Source organism: Mycteria americana, chromosome Z (assembly GCF_035582795.1).
Source record: "Mycteria americana isolate JAX WOST 10 ecotype Jacksonville Zoo and Gardens chromosome Z, USCA_MyAme_1.0, whole genome shotgun sequence".
In the NCBI taxonomy this organism is placed as follows: Eukaryota; Metazoa; Chordata; class Aves; order Ciconiiformes; family Ciconiidae; genus Mycteria; species Mycteria americana.
In genome coordinates, this window is record NC_134396.1 from 59,869,329 (window position 1) to 59,888,545 (window position 19,217).

General features: G+C 40.7%; 1 protein-coding gene across 7 annotated transcripts in view; it reads right to left on the bottom strand.

Annotated features, from left to right (window-relative positions):
- The window catches only part of SNCAIP (synuclein alpha interacting protein), a 95,710-nt gene that overhangs the window by 1,184 nt on the left and 75,309 nt on the right, over positions 1-19,217 (bottom strand). For 6 of the 7 annotated variants that reach the window (XM_075527384.1, XM_075527383.1, XM_075527381.1 and 3 more), the window contains exons 8-11: positions 17,336-17,505; positions 9,379-9,471; positions 5,807-6,869; positions 4,032-4,102 (exon numbers count right to left, since the gene is read on the bottom strand). In XM_075527384.1, the coding sequence (XP_075383499.1) occupies positions 4,032-4,102; positions 5,807-6,869; positions 9,379-9,471; positions 17,336-17,505 (1,397 nt within the window). The remainder of the gene's footprint in view (positions 1-4,031; positions 4,103-5,806; positions 6,870-9,378; positions 9,472-17,335; positions 17,506-19,217) is intronic. The other variant, XM_075527388.1, reaches the window with a different exon arrangement.

Consider the following 19,217-nt stretch of genomic DNA (forward strand, 5'->3'; position numbering starts at 1 on the left):
TCAATTCAAATAATTAAGATTTTATTAGATACACAGATAAGGATAATTTCTCTATAGTGTGCCTTCATTTCCACACTATAAGGTAAACTTAAATAAAAAAAAAATAATTAAAAATCTATCTATTGTATATGAGACTCAAATGATAGCTTGCCAATTAAAGCAGAAAAATTAAACACTAAATATTTGTAACACTCAGTTTCTTCACTTCCTTCCTTATGTCCTTGTTCTGAATCCCCAGTATGTTCCCCCTCTCTTCAATTAACCCTCCAGCTGAAGGATTTTTTATTAAGCATCCAGCCCACGGCAACTTTCAAACAGGTTAAAAGGCTCATTTTTAGTTATTACTGCTGAACAGTAAAACTCCTACAATACAATCACAACCAGCTGGTTTGTTGCTGCAAAGGACAGATACTAGCAGGAGGTTAAAAATCCCCAGCAAGGGCAAGAGCATGTGTATAAAAAGTTTGCCTTAAACTTACATATTTGCAAGCCTGATTCTTGTAAACCAGAATAGCTTTATTCCAGTCTACAAGCACCACAAAGAACCAAATATCCCCAAGAGACTGATATTTAGGATGCTTAGATAACCTTGTGGTGACTTCAGGATTTAACAGAAGCTGACCTTCTCAGGGACCACAGTTGTGGGTTCTAATAAGACAGCATGAAGGATCATTTTATTTTAAAATCCCCTTCATTTATCTAAATTACTGTTGCCACATACCCAAAGCAAGACCAGAAGACATAGAATTGAGCCAGGGGAGGTAAAATTTGTAGGACTGAGTCTGACGAGGTAAAAGAGGAGCACTTAACTTTTTGCCATAACAACTTTTTGGGACTTAACATGCATTGCTGTTATCAACAGTACGTTTAGTGTTAACCATGGAGCTTTATTAAAGGATGCTTTCTAAGGCTAAGATAATTTGCATCAATTAACTACTGCATTAGCTTAGACTTGCAGTGTTGAAAGACCCTGTGGGTGAGTCCCCCGTGTAGAAGCTCACTCGGCACTCCAAAGACCCCATTTTGCAGCTCTACGGTTGCACTGTGACCTCAAAGACGATCATTTTTAGCTAACGCGGATGTCTCTAGGTGACAATGCTGAACAGACATGCCTTTTACAACTGTGCCTACTGACCTGAAGGAAATGTATTACCAATATTACTAATTACTAACCAAATTTCTAGTATCTTCTCATGCCTGTGTCACCACAGAAATACTAAACATCTCCTCATGCAACAGGCACTGATGCATGATCATAACAGTTCACAACAGAACAACTGTAAATTGTCTGGGACAAGGCCTAAATTACTTTCATATTGATTTTATACTGTACCAGTTTGAATCATAATTATTTTTTTAGACATACAGATAAGCATCCTTTTTCTAGAGTATATATTTGAAGTTGTAATTTATCCAGCACTAGGTCTGGCAGTGGGATATCTGTTAGGTAGATCCACTTACTATTTTAGAAGCATGCCCAGTTTACTATCTGACAGAAACCTGACAGAATTCTGCTGATTGCCCTTGACACATGAAGCGATTTTTGCTGTTGATAGCTGCAGCTAATACAGGGGTTTGTATTGATATGGTGAGTTACTGCTTACTTTAATGTACTGTAGATCTCAGATGATTTAAAGTGTGGGAAAGAGCCATTCACTGGCATACATGTAAGATGGAAAAAACTACAAGCATTTGGTTGGAGTCGTAATATGCAAAAAAAATAGCCAATCTTTTCAAAAGGGGAAAAAATATTCTAACCCATCCAGCACATCCGAAATTTACTCTAAGGCCTTAAGAAAAATAGGGTGTATCAAATTTTAAAAGGACACTAGAAATTTAATACAATCCTCTACTATTAAGCTGTGACCAATTCGAAAAACTACACTACAAAGCCTTGATGTACTTGGGTATTTTGAATGAAAAAATAAACGAAATAAACAGAAGCTGAAGTAAAAGAAGCTGGAAACTGGTGGACAGGAATGTCATCTGACTGAAGGTAGATTTTGTATAATGACTTCAGATTTCAGAAGATGCTAATAAAATCGCCTATATAAGGACCTAGAGTTAAAATGGGTTTGGGACTGTATCCAGAAATATAACCCCCCAATAACCCCTCCACAAAGGCTTAAAACACCAAAGACTGCACTGTTTTCCAGAAAGGTTCTTTTTCATACTAGCTCTGAAATGGTAATGACATAGTGTCCCCAGACCATCCAGGGAAAATTCAGACAGTGTCCAGGGGCTTGTAGTGCATGTGACAGTGATGTTCTTCTGTTATTTAAATTTCACAGGCTACAGGGCAGCATGCAGTGGACTAACGACAGGCACCCATTTTGCCATTCAAAAATCACAACACATGCTAAAAGGCATCACGAAAGCTGGCTTAGAAGCTCTGAGAGCCTTCGGGTCTGCATTCTGGTTTCTGAAAAGCACAATGCATCTTCCATTCTCACGTGATTTTTGGAAATCTCGTGCCACAGACTCTGGCACGCAATTTGCCCACTTCTGTCCTAATCTGTGGGTACAATAACAGCCTCCTCAAGCTGTGCCCCTAGTGCACTCTGCTCCTTGTTTCCTACTCTCTGGTTTTCCATACGTCCACCACCACGGGGGCAGCTTCAGGACATAGTGCCTGGATCAGCAGTGCCTGGAGGGATAGCCAGGAGTTCAGGCCCAACCTTCACCTTCCCAGCAGGTGACTGCAGCTCTGCAGTGGCAGCCAGACCTTCCCCGTCTCTCGCTGCTTCTGGGGAAATGCCATGCTGCCAGAGATTTCTCACACAAGAGCATCTACACAAGGCAATGCCAAATTACAACAACTGGCTACATCCAGGAGACAGCTGTAACCGAAGGATGAGATTAATGGTTTTGTATTACTCCAGGGTCTGGACAGGCAGCTGGGTGTTTTGACTCTGGAGGCTGCCCACTGATGCTCCCTCAAACTGCTCTTGTGCAGTCAGTTTTCTGCACTGGAATTTCCCTCTTTGTTTTCGGGAGAGAATGAAAACTTCTTGGAAACCTTACAGTTCTGTTTCTGGTTTCACATACACCGTGCCAATGACTTCAGAACAAGACTCCCATTTCCATTACGGAAATTGAGTTTTTAAGCATGGGAAGGTCCTGGCATTAGAAAACAAGTGAACAAAAAAAAATTATTAGACATTTAGAAAAGAGTAACTTGAAAGTAATTTAGGCTCCTGAACTGCAGAATGACTAATTTATAATTTTCCTGGAAGTATCTTCAAATGTATAATTTTGGTGTGAACAGCAATCATTTCCAGGCCTAATGAAAGGATTTACATCTCAGTTTATCAGAAAAAAATCGTCATCACAAGAATTTGTGAGTATTAAGAGTTGAATAAAAATGACAGGTAATTTTCACAAAGCATTTGTTTATAAAATAAACACACATTTTGTCAAATGTTGTTTTTTCCAACATGTCTTTATGGACCTTGAGGCACTGGTCTCTATCTGCCTGAATAGCCCTGATGGAACACATCTAAATTAAGGAGTTTGAACACAGTCAAAGTTATCAGACTTTTAAAAACCAGATTTACCTTCAAAGTCTGAGGGAGAGTATGAAAAATGTGTGAAAATAGGAGAGCACTAGACTTAAACTACAGCATTCTACCTCATGTTCTCTGTACTCTCCATTTAGAGATGAACTGTGGTCTTTTTGCTCTCCTCATGAGAGGAAATTTAATTTCCATTCTCATCTGGTACTTGACTTTCATTCAACAGAGGCTGAATACTCAGCCAAAGTGCGCTATACTCCCTGGTGGATTTACGAGTATGAATACTTTCTATACTTGCTTGGAACTGAAATCCTGTAGCCAGTTCAATGGTGACATCAGCAGAAATCCATCATAAATTTGCTTTTCTAGGAATTTAGATGTTCATCTGTTCATCTATTTCCCTTCTTGTGCATCAATCAATTCCAGTATTTCAGTTAGAATAATGTTAGCAAATGCAAGCAATTTGAGAAAACAAAGCAACAGAGATGCTAAACATCACCATGCATAAGCACATACCAAGCATAGTTACATGGAAGTTCTTCATTCAACGTGCTAGAGGAAAGACTGGTGTAGCTGAAGTAAGGACCCTAAGGAAGTACAACATCATATCAGTTAAAAACATGCACTGAGCTTAGCACATGCATAACATGGAAGTCTACCAAAACATGCAGTCCAATAGCCACAGTAACATTTTAACAGATTTCGTTTTGAGTTAGCAAATGAGGCTGAATCTGTTACCTCTTTGAGATGTGTGCTGTGGTCCTTTGGGTTGGTATGAAAATGTATTCTTGCCACAATTTTAATGTTGGCAACAACGACATGCAAACACAGCCTTTCCACAGACAACACAGGTTTTACAGTGCAAGCATCAATACTGTTAGAATCACCTCATCCAACTCTTCAGATTTCTTAGGGAACTATGAAAACTGCTCATGATCTTGCAATCTATCAGAACATCTTTGAAGACAGACTGTCTTTTCCTCTGCCACTATAAAATCTGAATCACTCTTTTGAAAAGAATTGCCACTGTGTTATGAAAATACTTTTATCTTAAATTGGCTGTTCGACTAGGTGGTGCATGTCTTTAAAGGCTCAAATCAGTAGTTCATACTGTGTTTCTGAGTAAACTTTAATAAATGCAGTCCCATTTCAATATAGCCTATTAGGTCTCCTTTGAATTTTTCATTTCATTTCACATTCTGCTATAGCACTACTGTTCTAGCAGTACCCACTAATATGGACTGCTCACTGTTTCCCAGTTCTCTCTTTCCACTGTTTCTTTTCCATACTCATTTTGCCTCCTCTATGCCTAAGATTTTCCTGTGTTTTTCTCCCATTACCTTGTCATACTTTTTACAGTATATAATTCACTACTCCTCCTCCTCCTCTTGGCCTGCTTTATGTTCTTTTTTTCATCTTGAAATTATTCTTTTGCCTCATGTCTTTCCATCCACCCCTTCCCTCCCACCCTGTCTTTCACAGAGGATTAAATAATCCACCATTCCCTCTCACTCAACTCTTTATTGTATCTCCAGATGCTCGCACTTCTCTCTGCTCCACAAACACACTGCGCTCACAGTATTTCCTACCTCTGTCTCTTTCATTCAGTATCTCTTCCTTTCTCTTGGAAGATGCATTTGTTCAAAGTATTTTCTCCTTTCTTTTGCACAAGAGAGCCAGCCTCCTAACTGGAGACACCCCTCTTTCTGTTGGGATCCCAGAAAATGCACTCTGTTGACCGCAGAGAGGGGATGATCTGCATCCAGTACACTTTGCTACAAACCAGCCATATGCCCTGCCACGAGAAGACTCTCTGCTATGAAGAGAGGTTTATATTCTACTATTCTGAGCTTTATATTCTACCACTTATTTTTATCCTGTTGGCTTCATCAGTCTTGGCTATAGGACAGGACAGGGCTAGTCCTTCAGTTATTTACTCCTCAGAAATCCCATGGATTCAAGTGTGGCATTCTCATTGTATGACTTGTCACTCATAGCAACATCAAACATCATTTCCAGGTGAATCACGCCTCTGTGGAAAGCTTTCAACACAGAACATGTGAACCATGTGCACTAAGAGTACGGACTCTGTACACAAGCAATACCTGCCACTCCTTGGAAAAGCCTTCCAAAATTAAAACAGTGGATGGGCTACCTACAGGTCAAATACAGTAAAGTATTTGTGTGCATCCTTTTGCTATAGAAAGGCAGGAAGAAGAAGCTGTCAAACTTATTCATTACTTAAAGAGACAAGAGAAAAAAAAGGCCCTTCCTCCTTTCAGTGCACTCACTGGCTTGTTTCTTCCTTTTGTGAGAGCTGCTGGATTTCCCTTGCTGTCTGCTGTCTTCCTTCCTAATGAGGTAAAAGGCAGCGTCGATGAGGTTTTGATCAGGTTTGCTGTTTGACAGTTGTTGTTGTTATTTTGGTTGCCACTCAGTGTCTCCATTATGGACCGAAAGGTTCCAAAAGGCCTTTTCAGCTGGTCCCCCGCTGGCTCCCCAGAGCCGGGTGGAGCCCGCACGAGTCCTTTGCCTCGCTCTTTATCCTTTTCCTCGTTTAGTTCTGACTCTGCTAGCTCCACCTGCACCACAGGCTCCTCAAAAGTTACTCGGAGTTTCAAATTTTGGGAGGTTCTGCGCTTTGAAGATGGAGACTTGAGAGCGCTCTTAGGGCTGGTGGCAACCTTTTGAGCAGTGGCATTGTCCGTGCCGGATGGAGAGCTGTCTCCACAAAACTGGGTCTGAGGTACAGTACCAGACTGATACGGGGCTTCATTATCCTGATCACTGCTCTCTGAAGTAGGGGAAGGACTGTGGCCATCCACAGACTTAGAGACCCTGATACCAAAAGGGAAGCGGCGTCCTGCTGCGGAAGTGTGTTTCTTAATCATCAGGTGCAAACTCTCTGTGCTCTCAACACTCTCCACTATGGGCTGAGGCCTTGGTTTGTCAGTTCTTTTCACAGGGGTGTTCTTGTGGTCCTCAGAGTTAGCTGAGTCTGTGTCAGACTCGCTGAGCGACCTTTGCATCAGTTGCCTCAGTCTGGCCAACTTCAGCTCCCTTTTCTCGGGCAAAATCTTCTTCACGTTCTTGGAGGATGCATGAGCATCCTGAAATTCCAAAGTCAGCTTTTCCTGCATACAGACATTTTCAGAGATTTCCTTCCCCAACAACTGGCGCAAGATTTTATCTGAGTCCTCATCTTTTATCTTGGCTCGAGTGCGACTAGAGGTTCCCAAGCTGCCAAGAATCTGAATCCCATCTTGGGTGTTCAATTTACTTTTTGGTGGAGACAATTCATCTGCTTCAGATGGTTTCCACTGGGGTTTGCCAGAAGCAGGAGATGATGGTGAGCTTAAAGAAAAAAAGAGGAGGAAATACCACAGCCAAATTAATGCACATATAAAATGTGAAACTGCCATTTCCAGTGTACGTGTCTGTCTCAGCTTATTGTTACTTCTCCTCTTCATCGCTACTCACGTGGAATTCATTACTATGATGCCACAGCGAAGATTACACAGAGAAGGATGTAACCCTGCTTCTACTCCTAATTGGGATTTGCGTCTCTTCGCTTTCTCTTACAGAGAAAACTCCTTAAAATCAAAACTTAGAATGGTTATTTCAATGTCAAAGATGACTTTCTGAGGAAAGCTTTAGAGAAACTACTGTTTCCTATTTGTGGGAGTTGACATGTTTTAAAAGGTGAAAAAACCCCGCAAGGCCAAATGCCTACTATCCAAGTCACATCGTAATACAAAAGTAGCTTATTCTAAATACTGCAAAAGTACCAGCTCTCTGCATAGCAATGATTTCATAAATCTAAACTTCATCTGGTATTAATAATCGCTATGTAAGACTTCATAAAAAGTTAGGGCCATTTGCACTCAAAACCTTTTCAGATATGACATGCTGAAAAGCATGAGAAAGGACATGAATTTATTTCAATACTATTAGAATAATAAATTAAATTTAGAACTCCAAATGTTATATAGCGAGGAAACAGCAATCTCAAGTAAGTCTGATTTGCAAAGAACGTAAATTACAGAGACTATTTCTTTCCCCGTGACGTATGCCAGAGCTCATAATACTCCATGTTCTTATTTTAAACCACTTTTCCTCTAAGCAAGGGTAAGGTGACAAAATTACGGTTAGTGTGAGGCAGTGAATTCATAAATTTCATTTCTTTTTTCACAAGCAAATTCTACTCTGATGACTCCATAGTTCTCACAGTGTACAAAATTCACATGCCTATACTAGCCATCTCATCTTCAATTCATGTTGCACTTTTTCTCCTGTGGCAAAGCGAAACAGACACTGAAGAATATGCACATATCTACAATAGACATTCCTACTGAAAAGGATAAGTTCTCTTAGATCTGCTACTGGCTCCTTGGATGATGATAATATCCACAAATGAGTTCTAGCTGGACGGAAAAGTAGTAGCCAACAATGAAATAAAATTTTAAATAATGTATCATTTTCAGACTTGCTCACTTAATGAAAAGAAGTTGAAACCTACCCTTTTACAGGGATAATGAATGATGAGAGATCTGCTCTCACCTGATCTTATCTGATACTGAAAGTAAAACAGTCTTGGTGCTCACCAGTACTCAGATGAGAGACCACTTGGAAAGACCAGTCAGCAAAAATCACAGAAACCAAATGAGCTGGAAGCCAGCATTTGGTCCCATTGTCCCTACTGAGCTGGCAGACCGGGAAGACAAAGACCATCATTCTAAAAAAAAGGACAAAACAACTCTTTCCGGTGTGGTTTTGTACTTCAGCAGGAGTTTGGAGTTTACAGCCCTTTCCTAGTTGAAGTTCCTTTACACAAATGCATCTCCAGCCCTAATGTCTTTGTTATCTGCTTCTGTAACTATTTGCACTTGTCTGAAACACTGACACATGAAATTCAGGGACATGGAGCACTTGTCCAGAAAAGCGCTTGAGATTCTGTGAGAATGGAAAAAAACCAGTCACTGATCCTACAAGTTCCTACTTGATGACCCAAAGCTCTGACCATCAATGCCTGCAGAAGCTTTTATGCTGGCTTTATACTTTAACACATATGTAGCTCCCTAACAACTCTGAAACAAGGAGAAGCACTGTATATGTCTTCCAGAGAGGAAGTGAATTAGAAGGTAATGATAAAACGAGTCCTATTTGCATGTGAGTTAGTTAATTCCTTTCAAAGTCTTCTTCATATTGCTATCAGAGAGAAGTCTTGTGCTTGCTTGACTTCCACGCATCACACTGGAAGTCTGTGGCAGAAGTCAGAGAGATATGTTAGCAGACTCCACATCCAGTCCTGTGCCTTTACTTTCCTCCTCTTTACTGTTACTCAGTTTGTGTCTATTTCTTGGACTTCTGACAGGATATGTAAACAATACATAAAATTTCTGGAGTTTTGACTTTTTATACAAGCTACTACAGGCAAAAGATTTAAGGAGTGTAAGGAGTCTTATTAATCTGAAAGCAGGTTTTGTTGGTAACTGGCTTTATGAATTACTCCTGGCAGTAACGTACGGTGGACCACCACAAGGTCAAACTTTATAAGTTTCCTAGGGGTTTCTAGGATCCTCTGCTATTCATCTCATACAAAATATATTCTATTCCACTGTAAATCTGATTTTCACTCTGTCGGGAAACAGGGACTATTCATTTCATACTCAAAATTTCCAGTATTTATACAACATTACACACTGTCATATTCTAGAAGCTCAGCTTCAAGCCCACGAGGTAAAAAAACACATTTACTTTACAGAACACATCTACCATTTAGACAGGTCACAGCTTCTCCTGATAACTGATGTACCATGAAACTGTGCAAATCCAGGCTGCAGCACAGTTCCAGTCACCTTACCTTGGGGATGTGGGCAGTGACTTGCCCTCTGACCGCTGGGCTTCTAAAAGCTGCTGGAGTTGGTTCTGTAATGTCACACGTTCCACTGTCTGCCTGCAATAAAATGTAAGTCTGTTTACTTTGAATTGTAGAACTGTCAGCATTAGTAAGCTATGGGATAACTGATACTACCCGTTCAACTTTGTATTCAAAAAAGAAGTCCTCTTCACCTATACTTTACATAGTAAATAGAAAGAGAAATTATAAATAATAGCATAAACAGAGAGTTTGTACTTGTCTCTGAATCCCTGCGGACATTTTGTGATCACTGTACAAGACCAACTGAGAGACACTTACTTGTCAGAGATTATTTATTATACTTCATATAAGGACAACTGTGGGATCATAAGCAGCAGTTCATTGGAAGTGAGTGACTCACAGAAAATACTAGTCCAGAAGCAAAGATATGGCAGAGCAAACTTAGAGCCACTTGGTTCTTAGTTGTTTGTGTAAAGGAAGAGGAAAGGTACAGAGTAAGAAGTCACTTCCTACATTTGGTGGATGGCTTTTACTCAGCTAAATGATAGCTCAGACAACTGCTCTCTCCTTTTCCATCTGCAAGTGAACCCAGAGAGGAGCCTTTGCCCACTGGGAAGGGCTGGTCTAATCTTCAGCTGCAGGATGGAGCTAAGTATGACCTCTGTGTATTCAGGGGAGTAGGAAAAACCACATCTGCTTGCTGCCCAACCTTACCAAAGGTCCTACCTGTGCTCTGCACCCACGTTATGCTCAGTAGTGCTGTACCTTCTGCAGTCTATCACTTTCAGCATGGCGTTGTGATCTACACTGCTTTGTAAATAACTTTAGAGACCAATGTTCAAAAAATTGTAATAGTAGATATAATTAATTAGTAATATAAAAGTGACATCCATGCTAGAAACTCCATTTACTATAGAACTGTAACGACCATCTCTGTCATCCTGCCACATACTTATTTCCATAGGAAGGACTCAGTTGAACAAGATAACCTGCAAACGTTCAAGTAGTTCTATGAAAATGAAGGAATAGATCAATTTGCCACAAAAAGTTATTCTCCCTCTCCCATCCGATTTAGACCTGCCATTCTAACATCAAAACACCCCTTTAGCTTGTTGACCACCACAGATAACATTCAATCCTGTTTAGTGACCTGTAAGTTCCCATGCCTCTAAACCCTGCACAGACAGAATTATTGGGAAACTACTACAAAACAAGAGACTTAACAGCTTTTTGTTACTATACGTATGCTATCCTTCACTTGGAATACAATTGGGACATTTGGTTTTATTCCCTGGTCCTGATCAAATGACCATGTGAAAATGACTTTTTATCTGCTTCTCCCAGGCTCTGCTTCTGTTGCTGTAGAAGTAATATGTTTTTAGTACTTTTATTCTTATTGGATCTGCAGAAATAATACAGTTCTCCGCCAGTGAGCTGGACTCTTTCCTAGTTCACATGCCATGAGCAGAAGAGTTAGCTGAGTTCCAAATGCAGTCTTTATAATTGGCAAAGTCAAAGCCAGAAAGAATCCAGATGACTTTTTAGACTAGGGGTTGTACTTGCAGGGCTGGCAGAAAACAAACATTTTACTTTTAACGTATCAAAGTGGATCTGAAAAGTGCTACAGAAATAAAGGTGGGATCTTGACATACTGCCTTGACATCACATTTTACAATACAACCATGCTTTATGTAGATCATTTCTTCCTTTAATTTTCCGTCTTCCTTCCTCTTGCCTACACACTTCCTTAGACTATTTTAAAATTACTCCTACCATCTGTCAACGTTGGCTTATATTACAACTCCCCAGATACTCTCTTTTAAAAGCCAGGGAAATTTTCATTTGAGATTAGATTGTGATGCAATTTATCTGTTTTACTTGCTTTTTATGCTTCCTTCAAGTTCTATTTCTAAATATCTAAATAATGTAGCTAACAGCTTCTTACGCTTTTAGCCTTAATGGAAATCTCTGACACCTCTTCTGCTGAGTTAATGTTCTCATTCCACTTAAACATTTTATGGTGCTAAAAGAATTGAAGTTTTCTCCATTTTCACAGTTTAACTAGTTAGTAAATAGCTCACAGAAACCCACACATCTTGCCAGCACTATTTCTAAAGATCTATACATACGCATATATATCTAAGATAACATTGAAAACAGGGATCACAACTTCTTGTAATAGCAATATTGCTAACTATTAAAACCAGACAGATTTATGAGACAAGATCAGTGTTGCTTCAGGGCTAAGAAGGTCTACTTACTTATGATATTTAATGCCCAGATTCTGAGGGTCTTAGCTTAGACAATGTTCTCAGTAAGTAATATGTAAGGACCCTTCTGTGTCTACTTAAACAATTGTGGACCCCAGCTACCTCCTAATGAAATCAGGGAGCTCAGTAACTGAACAGGGAACAGGCTGAGGCACTGGGCTCTACTGAAGTATCTTTCATAGTATGTTGCCTTACTTCTCCCTTTTGTTTCAAATAAAACAAGAATGGCCACTCTACAAAGCAGAAAATAAAACAGCTTAACTAAGTAAAAAAGAGATGTACATTATCAAGTTTATATGGGGTTTCTTACTATACATCTGTATAACACTTACTACTACAAAAAAACCCCAAACAAACCAGCAACTTGCACACACCTTACCATACTACTACAATAATCTTTCATTCAGCTATTTTACAGCTATTCCTATGAAGTTTCAGGAAAATTGTGGATTTTGTTTACAGAACACAGAAAAGTGGTGGCAACAGAGGACATTTGACCACTTTCTCATCTTCATCTTTTTACTCATGGTTTGCTTTGATCTTTGCCTTCGCAGAGATTTTGGCTTGATAGTGTATCAAAAAGATCAACAAGTGTCTCATGCATTAATTGCTTTGCACATCCTTAAACATAGGACAGTGCAACGCTTTGGAAATGCAGGTAGAATGGTCTGTCATCAAGTAGCATTGTAAAAGAAGTCTAGGGCAGCATTAATTTTATGTCATTAGTTCTGACTTGGTCTCTTCAGGCCAGGAAAGCCCAAACAATACAAGTCATTACTGCTAATGTCATCAATGCTAGAAACCATGTATTTGTGCAGGCTGGAATTTTCTACACTGGCAACTAAGGTTCTTTTAGACAGATGAAATCAGTGAGGGAATAACTAAGATTGTAAGACCTATGGAGATCTCGGGAAGTAAAATGAAAGCCAATATTTTGTATAGACTCTGTGAGAAACTTTTGTGACTGTCCTAAGCATTTTGTTTAGTTCAGAAAGTCCTACTGGATTGACCAAACTTCCATAATTAGCAAGAGATGCAAACCAAAGCTTTCATTTTGAAGCCAGTACTAGCAGTTTTTGTGGGCCACTTTCCTTTTTACCTATGGAAAGAATTGCTTAGTTCCTTCACTCTTTCATGGAAAAGTCTCAGTTAATCCTGTTGTGAAGATTTGATAGAACATTTGTAGTTACCATTTATCTCCTTCTTTCAAACATAAAGGCTTTTCTTTCTGAATGGAGACTTAGACCCAACTCAAAAAGTTTTGCTATACTCCCCCGTATTTGTCATCTGAGCTGCTTTGGATCAAAGACCTGCAACATGTGAAGACTCTGGCAAAGTGTGATTTCGTTGTTTTGCTTTTGTGCTTTCTTTTCAGGAATGGCTCCAAAGAGTGTGATGGATTGGGATAACTTCTCTCTAGAACTGCTCTGTGTTGCCTTGATGACTGGAAGAGCTCATAAAAAGAGAATGAAAGATGGTGCTTCCTCTTTGGTTTCGGACCTTTGAAGATAGGTCTTGCTAGGTGCTGATCTAAGACAGTTTCTGCGCTGCTGTTCTTCTTGCACAATATCAACCATTCCAGTCTTCCTGTGGTTGGGGACATACAGTCTTACCAGAGAGAAGCTCTTATCCCTGGCAAATAAGACACCCAGAATAAAAGAAGATTGCATGATCAGCTCATGTTTACAGCAGCTGAGGGAAGGCCAGGAAGCATGTAAGGGCTTTCTGTGTTGATATTGATCACTCAAGTAATCCATCATGATACAATCATAACTACTCTGTCTCTACAACAATGTCCATTAACACCAGCAGAAGTAGGTGGAGAAAATACAGGAGAGCCAGCTCAGCTGCCCAAGTTGGAGCTATTCCTATGTAACAGCAGTTTGAAGTGACTTAGCCTGTAAACTGGACTTCCATCTGTTGCCATCTGATGCTTTCAGGATCTTCAGAGGTGCTGTAGCCAATGAATTCTCCTGCTATGCTAGAGGTAAGGCCCCTTGAGAAGCCGCCCCAGGCATGTACTTCTTACCATCCTTGGATTTTTATGCAGGATGGAGCTGCTAAACAGGGCAAGAGTCTTCCATCATCCCCTCTGGCTCCTGAGCATGGGCCTCTGAACATGGTCCATTGCTTCTATCAGAGCCACTCATGGCCTGAGGCTTGCAGCCCAAATAGCCATGCAGAAGCTGTTCTTTCAAGCAGAAAATAGAATATTTCACTGCCTCAGTAAACTGCAACAGGGTTGCACAAGAGACTTGCATCTCTTTGTAGAAGAGGAAGAAAAGGCTGCTGCTGCACTTATTGGAGCTAAATTTGAAGCCTGAAAAAACAGGCTGCTGAAGGGAAGCAGATTTAACTCCAGCTGAGACAAGCAAAGGAACCCATCAGGAGCCAGATAAGAATCATTTAAATGACTTCCTATGCATGCAGTCTATGAGATGACAGGCGGGAGACTTGGAAAAGTGTTAATGCTTTTGTCAGGAAAGTCAGAACTAGACTATTTCTATGGGGGTAAACAGCCTGCTGACTGACACAACAAGTCTTTTTTTTCCATATGAGAGGTAACACTTATATCAAGAACTGGGTGAGCACTGAAGAGAAATGAGACATGGAGAATCTGTGGTTGCCATTTCTACTTACTGGTGTGTGCGGTGTTTTTCTGCTGAGTTATCGGGAAAATAAATTTCACTTATATATTGAGATGAGTCAGGTGCTAATGCAGGCTACTCAGGAAATACCCTATGTTCTGTTTTTTTCCTTTAAATGAGCTGATTTATATATTTTAGTATTTCTCAGCAAATGAACCAACTACAAAGCACCTGGTACTTTGAAATGTCCAGTAAACAGTGTCAGACTGTAAAATTATGAAAACTGTGAAAATCATCATGATCCTTAGTTCACTGTTTGTATTTATGAGAGTATAAATGTTAAAGAGGAGTGAAGACATCACAAAGAGAAAATGCCTTTATAATGTAAAACTTAGAGGTACAAACATAAAAATAAGCATACTTCAAATGCAGGAAGATATTCTGTAATGACAGAGAGGACTGCTACTACACACCCCTTTTGCTGTAAAAACAGTACAAAATAGATACCTGATTATACCAAAAGGATGAATTAACAATACAGATAATTTTTACTCTTATTTTTAAGACACCCAGTTTGAAACTAAAAATTGTGTCACTGTAATGGGTTGGCCGCACCTGGCAACCAGCCACCCACACAGCCAGTCTCTCAGTCCTCCAGCCCTCAGTGGGATGGGGGAAGAAAATAGGAAAAACAGAGGCAAAAAAGCTCGTTGGTCAAGATAAAGACAGGGACATCACTCACCAATTACTGTCATGGGCAAAAGAGACTCAAGTTGGGGAATTTAACTTAATTCATTGCCAATTAGCATATTTCTTTATTTATTCAGGTATTGGGAAACAAAAAAGGACAGACAGTTAAAATACCTGTCCTCCCCTTTTCCAGGCTCAGCTTCACTCCCAGGTTCATTTGCACTCCAAGTCCCTCTTCTCCCCCATTCTCAGGCTTCAATCCGGGCAACTCTCTTCCCCTCTTGTCATTGCTGCAGGTTACACCCAGTCTTATCAGTGAGGCAACGAGCAGCACAGGTCAGGGTTTGTGTGTAGCAGTTTCTCTCTGCTGCTCCTTCCTTCTCACTTTTTCCTGTGCTCTAGTGTGGGTCCTTTGCAGGCTGCAGTCCATTTGGGGAAGCACTGGCTTATCCATGTGGATAAGTGGGCTTATCCATGGGCTGCTGTCCTTTTAAGGGGTATACCTGTTCCAGCATGGATACTCCATGGGCCACCGTCCCTTTGCGGCTGTGCTTGCTCCACCATGGTACACCTCCTGCTCCTCTGACCTTACTGTTCCCTTTGTTTGTCAGTCCTCTGTTCCCTCCTCCTCCCTGGCATTTTCTGCCCTTTCTCAAATATGTTTTCATAGAGGCGCCACCAACTTGGTTGATGGGCTTAGCTGTGTCCTGCAGTGGGTCTGTTGTGGAGCCGGCTGGAATTAGTTGAGTCTGGCAAAGGGCAGCTGCTCACGTGTTCTCATAGAGGCCACCCCTGCAGCTCCCCTGCTAAGAGAGTCTTGTAATTTATACCCAGTACCATTACCCACATGCTACTTGCATAAAATGATATGGTCTCCTCTAAACATGGGATTGCCAGAAGCCATTTTCATGGCTTGTAGTAGCTGACAAGCTCTTGATCATCTGTCTAAGTTGGAACAAGGTTAGGTCAGTGCTGATGATTTCTAAGAGTCTTACCTTATGAGCCTATTGACATGCTAAGTCACAGAAACTGCACCTACCATAAAAGCAAGCAATTGCATAAATTCATGTTTCAAAACCATAGAATCATAGAATCATTTAGGTTGGAAAAGACCTTTAAGGTCATCGAGTCCAACCATAAACCTAACACTGCCAGGTCCACCACTAAACCATGGTCCTAAGCGCTATGGCTACACATCTTTTAAATACCTCCAGGGATGGTGACTCAACTGCTTCCCTGGGCAGCCTGTTCCAATGCTTAAGAACCCTTTCAGTGAAGAAATTTTTCCTACTACTCAGTCTAAACCTCCCCAGCACAACTTGAGGCCATTTCGTCTTGTCCTATCGCTTGTTACTTGGGAAAAGAGACCCACACCCACCTCACTACAACTTCCTTTCAGGTAGCTGTAGAGAGCAATAAGGTCTCCCCTGATCTTCCTTTTTCCAGGCTAAACAGCCCCAGTTCCCTCAGCCGCTCCTCATCAGACTTGTGCTCTAGACCCTTCACCAGCTTCACTGCCCTTCTTTGGACATGATCCAGCACCTCAATGTCCCTCTTGTAGTGAGGAGCCCAAAACTGAACACAGTATTTGAGGTGCAGTCTCACTAGAGCCTTCCCTAGTCCTGCTGGCCACACTATTTCTGATACAAGCCAGGATGCTCTTGGCCTTCTTGGCCACCTGGGCACACTGCCAGCTCATATTCAGCCGGCTGTCAACCAACACCCCCAGGTCCTTTTCAGCTGGGCAGCTTTCCAGCCACTCTTCCCCAAGCCTGTAGCATTGCATGGGGTTATTGGGACCCAAGTGCAGGCTATTTACAGAACGTTTATTAAAAACCATACTAAAAGATTAAAACCAGCTCCTATGAAGAAAAAAAAAGAACATAAGATATTTCCTGAGTAGCCATTGTGGGCTTTGGTGACCTTCCAAGTACCAAAAAACCCCTCCAACTAATATTTCCATTATTCCTCCCAACATCAACACCTAGCACTGTAACTGGGAAAAGCCACTCACTGTATATAAAAGCATGCTATGCGAACAGAAATTATGATCAGCAATGGTGTGATCCCAAGGTATGCAAAGGGAAAAGGGACCAGATCGCTTCCTACATACCCTTTTCCACTCCCACTTCCTTCATCTATATTCATAGCAAACTGCCACAAAGAGAACAGCTGAAAAACTGAGCGGCTAAAGGTGAAGGGGCAAATGCTTGAGAGCAGGAAAGAGTGGAGAAATAAGGTAGAAATATGACTTGAAAATGTCATATATAAGAGAAAATTTAATATACAAGAAGCAGAAAACAGACACTGCTAATAAACTGAAGACAAAGTAGAGCATTGTTTTAAGAATGATCCTTCTGCTAACAATTTTAACAATCTGCAAACACTTACTCCTTCAGCTGCTTAGTTAGCTTGACAACCTGAGAGGCCAATGACATACATGTCTCCACAACCACTAAGTAGCGGGAACACATGGTGTGCCCATGTCGCTCAGCGCTTTGTGAGGGTTTCTCTCCCACATGGTTTTGCATGGTGACATTTGCTCCATATTCAACCAATGTCTGTAAAAACACAAAAGGAAACATTGACACCTGTAAGTGTAAGTCTCTGCTGCGACTTCTGGTCAACCACAAGAACGGCAGGATGCAAAGCACTCCTGAATAAAATGCTTGAAAATGTTAGTCTAAGCCAATCATTTTTAAAAATCAGCCACTGACAAGTCTGTATGCAGCCTGAACTCAAAACACACACCACTAAAATCTATCACTTGGGTGCAAGGATAACACAGAAGAGTAAGCTGTGGTTCAGAAGAACTATAAAAGACTATATTCTTCCTTCCTCTTCCCTTGCAGGTCTACTCAATTAATTTGTTTTCTGTTCATTTGTACAGCATAGCATGACTTGTAGCATTCATACAGTGAGTGGGACCACCAAATGAAAACAGAGGGCTTAACATTTAGGCACCTATTGAGCCACAGTAATAAACTTTTGCAGATGCACTTGTCTTTGCATTGCTGAACATTGTGCTAACTTTGCACATGGTAGACTTAGAAAAGAAGACACAGAAGTGCAATTCAAAGGACATCTGTGCTAGATAACATCAGGGTCCAGGGCAGCACGAACACATTGCTACCCAGTTTATAGAGGGTGGTGATGAGCTGTAATGGCTTACTAGGGCTGGTATCTGCTGTTCTTGGGATCTCGACACTGCAAAACATTGCAACACACCCTTAGAATCTCATTTTAGGAATGTCTTTGCTACTGTATTTGCTGACTCCTTTTGTGGTTTAGTTCTCAATTTCCTACCACAGCAGAATCCCTGAGTTTAAAACAGTCAATGCAGCAGTCTCAATGTCCTGATTCCTTAGCCAAGTGACGTTTGGATATGAAAGGTATGGCAGATACTTTCCAACAACTCCTTTAGGTCAGAGAGGCACAAATTTCTTTTTGCAGAAAGAAATCTGTACAATGAATTTTTCAATCTTTTTTTTTTTTTTTTTTTATTTTTTTATTTTGGTTGTGGGTTTTTTTTTTAATGCTGAAAGAAGTCTCATTGCTTTGCACTTGCTTGGTTACCCCCCATTTTCTTTTAAAGAGATACTCAAATATGTGTCAGCTTTTACTCTTTAAGAAAAATAATGGCTCATACTCTGATGTATAGCCCTGTGTTACTCACAGCACTAGCGGAGAACCCTAGCTTGTTGCTGGAGAACTGTCCAGGTTGTGAGCATGACACTTGAGTTACCTCTGGGACTTGAATCCAGAGTGTTGTAATTGCAAAAGAAGTTCTGTCAGGCTGACCTCAAGACATCCAATAACTGAAGCAAGAATTGAGACCAAACCTTCATTCTTTCTGTTCGGTTTGTGATAATCAGTGTTATGCACTATTCATTTTACCGGAGAGCCTAGAATAGGACCTAAATGTTCTCAGCAATGTTCAGACACACATTGCTCATAGCACTTTGGAAAAAATTCTGAACAAAACCATAATGCATCCAAAACCTACAGCATCATTAACATTACACATACACACGCAGAAGAGGAATTGCATGGCTGAGCTCTTGGTTGACTTATCCAAGCAGAGCTGGTAAGCCACCAAGGATTGGAGTGGCTTTGTTGACTCAGAACAGCAGGCACAGAGACCTCCACATCTTCTGACAGAAGAGAGGAATGGTGGTCTGTCTGGTCTGCTAAATCTATGCAGAAAGGAAACTTATGAACAATCTTGCACTGCATCTCATGTCAATGAATTTGGTATAATTTGCCAATAAAG